Genomic DNA, 7,574 nt, shown 5'->3' with positions numbered 1-7,574 from the left:
AGCATGTAACAACATGCAAATAAGGGACTTACACCAAGATGGACAACTCTCTACTAGGTCCAAAACAGTGGCCAAATGCTAAGGAAATGAAGGCCAAAACACATACAAACATGCATGCACACATGGCCCAACTCTTAAGCATAAAGAAGCAACTTTTAAGCACACTTAAAAGAGGATAAACATGGACTAATGGCAAGCATGGCAAGCTCTGAAAATACATGAGGAATGATGCCAAATCAACCTATCAATGCAAGCAAGGCATGCAACTATGTCCAAAACTCAAGGTAAGCCAAGAGGCTTAAATAATAGCTATATGAAGCAAGTCCCAAAGGGCCATGGGGACTCAAAACCACCCCAAGGCAGATCAAAACAAGGTCAAAGGCACACCTAGATGACATCTAAATGGCCTAAGTCTAAAGGCATGCAAAAGGGTTCAAACATGGAGCATAAGATACCATGGAGCATAAGATACCAACCTCTTGAAGCATTAAAGGAGCATCAAATGCAAGCATACAAGCATACCACAAGGACTGAAATGATGTTACAAGTTCTGCCAAACCACTGAAACAAGCCAAGTAATGCATGCACAACACTCACACACCCAAGGCTAACAAGCTAAAATGCAAGGTGGCTATGCAAAGCATGTCATGGATGGCCAAAACAACTCCATACAGACCTTAAGCATACTAAGACATGCATAAAAGCTTCACAAAGCTAGGCCAAAAACATGCTAGAAACAAAGCTCAAAACACAAAGCATGTTAAGGCAATTCATGGCATTACAAAACAAGTATGCAAAGCAAGCATGCTGTGTCTAAACCAACTTAAAACAGTGCTATATCACGGCAAAATAAGTACAAATACTAGTTAAGACATGGCCAACATGAACTCAACAATGGTGCTCACACATGAGGCTAGAATGATACCTTTTGAAGACAATAAGGAGAGGGGATGGCCCTCTCCTTCTAAGGACCACAAAGCACCATCCCCACCACTGAAATCGCTCTGGATTTCAGTGGTGAGGAGGCCCAAACAAGGTGTTCCTAGAGCTCACCAAAATAGCACAAAATGGGGGGCCAAACAAGGCCTAAGAGGGGTCAAACAACCCCAAACACCAAAACAACTTCAAACAACTATTTTAATCACTTAAAATAAGAACTTTTATATGTTATAAGTTAAGCTTAAAAGTAGATGCAAGGATGGCTAAAAGCCTATGCAAAAATGGGAAATAAAGGGGTAAAGTTCTTACCCTTGAAGACCTTCTTCACAAGGACCACTCCAGCCCCTTCTCCAAGCTTAGATCAACTCAAGAACTCTGAAAATGACTCCTTAGTACCTTAGTAGCTAAAGGAAAGTGTAACTCTAGGTGTTTGTGTGCAAAACAATGAACAAAACACCTTAATACACACACAAAGAGCAAAAGAGAGGGAGATATAGAGATAGATAGATACACAAGACCTAACCCTAATCCAGACCTCTGGAATACTTTTTTGTAACCCTTAAGGAGGGAGGAGAAGGACTCCCTTTATAGTGGATCACTCTTGCAAAGCTTACAAAACAAGCTAAGCAAGAGTGAAATCCCTCCATACACGTGTATGGAGGGGGTGCAAAGTGGGTGCCAGCTAGCGTAGCTCGCACAAAATATCTGCCAAAAGCAGATGCACAGGGGTCGGCCAGCCAAAAATGCCAAATTGACCAAATAAATGGTCGACCGACCAAACAGAGTGCCGACCGACCAAACATTTGGCCGATGGCAATAAAACAATGGCCGGTGGCCTCAAGCCATGGCCGGTGAGATGTGGGGATGGCCAACAAGCCATTCCCTGCTCCTCAAAAGCAAAACACATGTGTTTGGTGCAAAACCAAATAGAAAACAGGCAAGTCGAGAGGTCTTGAGGCAAGGCGCGTGGCCGAGACCTCCGAGAACTCAAGACGAACACGAACATGGATGATCACCGAATGTTCAAACGGTGGCGTCCAATTCTTGAGGACGGTCAAAAATGGCGTGTCTAAAATGAGCCATCAACACAAGCACACAAGACAAGAGGAGAGGGGACAACCCCACCCATTTGAGACCTCAAAACACACTTTTCACCACTGGCGGTCAAAAATGGCGTGTCTACAATGAGCCATCAACACAAGCACACAAGACAAGAGGAAAGGGGACAACCCCACCCATTTGAGACCTCAAAACACACTTTTCACCACTGAAATTCCTCTGGAATTCAGTGGTAGAAAGGCCAAATAAAAGTAATCACAAAAGTCTAAAGTGATGGCCCAAAACAAGGCCAAACTAGGCAAAAAAAGGGGGTAAACCACCCCCAACACCAAAGAGGCCTTAAACAAACACTTTAAACACTTTAAAATATAACTTTTTTTAGTTGAAAGCAAGGCCTAAAACAGTATGTAAAAGGGGCCAAACACTTAAGCAAAACAAGGCTTAAAGGGGGTAACAACTCACCCTTGAAGAACCACAGCAAACCAGCACTTCTGAGCCAAAGAAACCAACTTTGAGAGTCCAAAGAAGGTCCTCTAGTACCTCAACAACAAAGCAATGGTGCTTTACTAGGTGTTGTAGAGCAAAAGTGAAGAGAAAACACACTTTAAGGCTCGCAATAGCACAATCTAGAGAGAGAGAGATAGAGTGAAATATAGAGAGAGAGGGATATGTATATCTCTCAGCCTGATTTCAGAACCTCCGGAAAAGGAGAGGCACCTCCCTTCTTATAGAAATCCAAGTCTCAAGCATGTTGAACAAGCTAGAGGCCTGGTTCAATCCCTCCATACACGTATGGAGGATGAGTTTTGTGCTCACCAGCTGGCACAACTGGCAAAGAAATATTTGTAAAAGCAAATATAAAGGCCTTGACCAACAAACATGGCCGATCGGCCAAAAAGGGTGCCGACCGGGCAAAAATGGTGCTAACTGGCCACCACTGATGGCCGATGGAAAGAAGGAAAGGCCGATAGGCATGAGGCCTGGCCAATGGGGTGTAGGGCTGCCCAACAAGCCACCATCTTCTCTCATAAACAAAACCACAAGTTCTTGGTCCCCAACCAAGCACAAAACAAGTTGAGAGGTTCTATGGCAAGGCGCGCAGCCGAGACCTTCAGGAACTCAAAACGAACACGAGCATGGATGATCATCGAGTGTTCAAACGATGACGTCCAAGTCTTGAGGACGATCAAAAATGGGGTGTCTACAGTATGACATCTAGTTTCTGCCCAGAACTTCCATAAAAGGGCAAGTGCATGCCGAATTTGTAGCTGAGTTCATAGGATCCCTCGCCGACTTTAAATCTGATCAAGTGCAAAGTAAGCCCATCGGGAGAATGTATATTTGCGGCGTCTAGAAGATGTATTGCGACAGGTCATCCAACCAGCGTGGCCGTGGGGCTGGCCTAGTAATCATGACTCCTGAAGGCGCAATAATCAAACAAGCCGTCAAATTGGGACTTGATGCATCAAACAATGAGGCCGAATACAAAGCACTATTAACCGGCTTGCGAAATGCACTTCACCTCAGTGCTCGGCGCTTGCTTGTTTTCTGTGACTCAAAGCTAGTAATCAACCAGTTGAAAAGGGAATATGCAGCGAAAAATGACTGCATGGCAGCCTATATGAAAACGATGAATTCTTTGCTTGCTAAATTTGATCACCACGAACTGAATCAAATAACCTGGGATCAGAATACGCATGTAGACAGCCTGGCTTGCTTAGCCTCTGATATCAACTCAGAAATTAAGCGGACAATTGAAGTAGGGTTCGTCCCCGAGCCGAGCATTGCCTTTTCAGAATCAGTTCAGGTCAATGTTATCGAATCGGGTCCGAGTTGGATGGACCCTATTGCCGCATTCCTATCTTCAGAACAGCTCTCGATGGATAAGAAGGAAGCACACAAACTTCGAAACAAAGTCCTCAGAAACTATTTGGATCCATAGGGGAAGCTGTACAAAAATCTCTCTCCAGGTCGTACTTAGAGTGTGTTCACCCGAATAAAGTCGAGGAACTTTTGTCTGAAATACATGAGGGCAGTTGCGGTGCCCATTCGGGCGGACGTTCTCTGGCTCATCGCACCGTATCGCAGGGGTACTATTGGTTGACCATGCAAACCGATGCCGAGTGTTATGTCAAGAAATGTGGTCAATGCCAGAAGTTTTCCCCCTTAACTCATTTGCCAGCCGAGGAGTTAAATTCTATCACTAGTCCTTGGCCGTTCACTAAATGGGGGCTTGATATCGTTGGATCGTTACCATAGGCCCCAGGCAATTGGCAATTCCTAATTGTTACGACGGATTATTTCACAAAATGGGTCAAAGCATAGGCAGTAACACATATTCGAGATTCCGACGTTAAGCGTTTTCTATGGAAAAACATCATAACAAGGTTCGGCATACCACAAACACATGTTTCTAACAATGCTACCCAGTTTGATTGTGGTGTGTATCGAGAATTGTGCAACACTTACGATATCCGGCCCTATTTTTCCTCGCCGGCTTACCCCCAGAGCAATGGTCAAATGGAGGCCATCAACAAGGTTATTTTGGACGGCATCAAGAAAAGGCTGGAGAAAGCTAAAGGCAGATGGGTGGAAGAGTTGCCTAGTGTGTTGTGGGCTCATCGCACTACTCCAAGGTGATGCACTGGGGAAACGTCATTTACCCTATGCTTCGGAACCAAGGCAACCATCCCCTTGGAGATCGGCCTCCCAACCTTGGAGTCGAAGGTTTTTGACACGGGCCGAAATGACATGATGTTGGCCTTGGACTTGACTCTGATAGAAGAACGCCGAGACCGTGCCCTTGCATCCATGGCCCAGTACCAGCAATAGCTCGCTAAGTGTATAATCAACGTGTTCAACTACGACGTTATACACGAGGATAATTGGTGCTCAAGAAAGTGCTTCCCGCTGCAAGGAATCCGGTTGATGGAAAATTGGGTCCTAATTGGGACGACCCTTATCAGATTGATTCGATCGCAGGGACTAGGGCATATCAGCTTAAAGACATAGATGGAAGAAGCTTTCCATGCCTGTGGAATTCCACACACTTGTGCAAATTTTATCATTAACTTGTACGGCACGACAGCTTGTTTTGATTTTATGCCGTGTACATCTTGCTTCTTTCAATATAATATTCTCTCTTATCCAGTGAGTTCTGGTTGTGTTTCTTAGTGAGTTTTGGTTGTGTGAGAAAGCCTCCGAAGTCGGAGTGCCCAACATGAATGACACATTTAGGCCGAATAAGCCTCCGAAATCGGAGTGCCCTTCGTGGAAATCACGATTGTCCAATAGAAAAAAGCCTCTGAATTTAGAGCGTCCTTCGTGGAAATCACGATTGGCCAACACAAAAAACCTCCGAATTCAGAGCGCCCATCGTAAATGACACGTTCGGGCCAAATAAGCCTCCGAATTTAGAGCGCCCTTTGTCAAAATCACGATTAGCCAATACAAAAGGCCTTCGAATTCGCAGCGCCCATCGTGAATGACATGTTCGGGCCGAATAAGCCTCTGAATTCGGACCGCCCATCGCGAATGACACATTAGGGCCGAATAAAACTCCGAATTCGGAGTTCCCTTTATGGAAATCACGATTAGCTAACACAAAAAGCCTCCAAATTTGGAGCGCCCATCATGAATGACACGTTTGGGCAGAATAAACCTCCGGAGTCGGAGAGCGCAACGTGAATGACACGTTCAGGCTGAATAAGCCTTCGAATTCAGAGTGCCTTTCGTGAAAATCACAATTGGCCAGTAGAAAAAACCTCCGAATTCGGAGATCCCTTCATTGAAATCACAATTGGTCATCACAAAAGGCTTCTGAATTTAGAGCGCCCATCGTGAATGACACGTTCGGGCCAAATAAGCCTCCGAAGTCGGAGCGCCCAACATCAATGACACGTTTGGGCCGAAAACACGAAAAGCTTCCGAATTCGGATCGCCCATTGTGAATGGCACGTTCGGGCCGAATAAGCGTCCGAATTCGGAGCGCCTTTCGTGGAAATCACGATTGGCGAACACAAAAAGCCTACGAATTCGGAGTGCCCATCGTGAATGACACGTTTGGGCAGATTAAAACTCTGAATTCGGAGTGCCCTTAGTGGAGATCACGATTGTCCAACATAAAAAGCCTCCGAATTCGGAGCGCTCATCGTAAACGACACATTCAGGCCAAATAAGCCTCCGAAGTCGGAGTGCCCAACGTGAATGACACGTTCGGGCCAAATAAGCCTCCGAATTCAGAGCGCCCTTCATGGAAATCATGATTGGCCAATAGAAAAAGCCACTGAATTCGGAGCGCCGATCGTGGAAAGCACGATTGGCCAACACAAAAAGCCTCCGAATTCGGAGCGGCCTTCGTAAACGACACATTCAGGCTAAATAAGCCTCCGAGGTCGGAGCGCCGAACGTGAATGACAAGTTAGGACCGAATAAGGCTCCAAATTCGAAGCGCCCTTCGTGGAAATCACAATTGGCCGACAAAAAAAGCCTCCGAATTTGTGAATGACACATTCGGGCCGAATAACCCTCTGAAGTCAGAGTGCCCAACATGAATGACACATTCTAGCCAAAAACACAAAAAGCCGCCGAATTTGGAGCACCAATTGTGAATGACACGTTCGGGCAGAATAAGCCTCCGAATTCGGAGCGCCCTTCGTGGAAATCACAACTGGCGAACACAAAAAGCCTCTGAATTCAGAGCACCCATCGTGAATGACACTTTTGGGCTAAATAAAACTCTGAATTCAGAGTGCCCTTCATGGAGATCACGATTGTCCAACACAAAAAGCCTCTGAATTTGGGGAGCCCATCGTGAATGACACGTTCAGGCCAAATAAGCCTCCGAAGTCGGAGTGCCCAACATGAATGACACGTTCTGGCCGAATAAGCCTCCGAATTCGGAGTGGCCTTCATGGAAATCACGATTGGCCAATAGAAAAAGCCACCAATTCGGAGCGCTGTTCGTGGAAATCACGATTGGCCAACACAAAAAGCCTCTGAATTCGGAGTGCCCTTCGTGAATAACACGTTCAGGCTAAATAAGCCTCTGAAGTCGGAGTGCCCAACGTGAATGACACTTTTGGACCGAATAAGTGGCCAAATTCAGAACGCCCTTCGTGAAAATTGCGATTGGCCAACGCAAAAACCCTCCGAATTTGGAGCGCCCATCGTGAATGACAAGTTCGGGCCGAATAAGCCTCCAAAGTCAGAGTGCCGAACATAAATGACGCGCTCGGGCCGAAAACACAAAAAGCCTCTGAATTTGGAGCGCCTATTGTGAATGACACGTTCGGGCCGAATAAGCCTCCGAATTCAGAGCGCCTTTCGTGGAAATCTCGATTGGCGAAGAAAAAAAGCCTCTGAATTCGGAGCACCCATCGTGAATGACACGTTTGGGCCGAATAAAACTCCGAATTCGTAGCATCCTTTATGGAGATCACGATTGTCTAACACAAAAAGCCTCCGAATTTGGAGCGCCCATCGTAAATGACACATTCAGGCCAAATAAGCCTCCGAAGCCGAAGTGCCCAACGTGAATGACATGTTCGGGCCGAATAAGCCTTCGAATTCGGAAC

The 7,574-nt window shown here is 45.9% G+C and overlaps 1 protein-coding gene across 1 annotated transcript; it reads left to right on the top strand.

Annotated features, from left to right (window-relative positions):
• The first annotated feature begins 3,355 nt into the window (after nt 1-3,355).
• On the top strand, nt 3,356-3,940 carry LOC145802357 (uncharacterized). Its single transcript, XM_082895063.1, has one exon. It carries the CDS (start codon nt 3,356-3,358, stop codon nt 3,938-3,940), a length of 585 nt encoding a protein of 194 aa, XP_082751189.1.
• Nucleotides 3,941-7,574: the final 3,634 nt, after the last annotated feature.

The sequence above is a fragment of the Camellia sinensis genome, chromosome 11 (assembly GCF_055761805.1).
Source record: "Camellia sinensis isolate YWXY chromosome 11, ASM5576180v1, whole genome shotgun sequence".
In the NCBI taxonomy this organism is placed as follows: Eukaryota; Viridiplantae; Streptophyta; class Magnoliopsida; order Ericales; family Theaceae; genus Camellia; species Camellia sinensis.
The sequence above is the reverse complement of the archived record's forward strand: the minus strand, read 5'-3'. Positions and strand labels throughout refer to the sequence as shown.

Bases quoted from the DNA above. Each gene is read 5' to 3' on its own strand.
- LOC145802357 (XM_082895063.1), top strand. From the start codon at position 3,356: ATGTATTGCGACAGGTCATCCAACCAGCGTGGCCGTGGGGCTGGCCTA.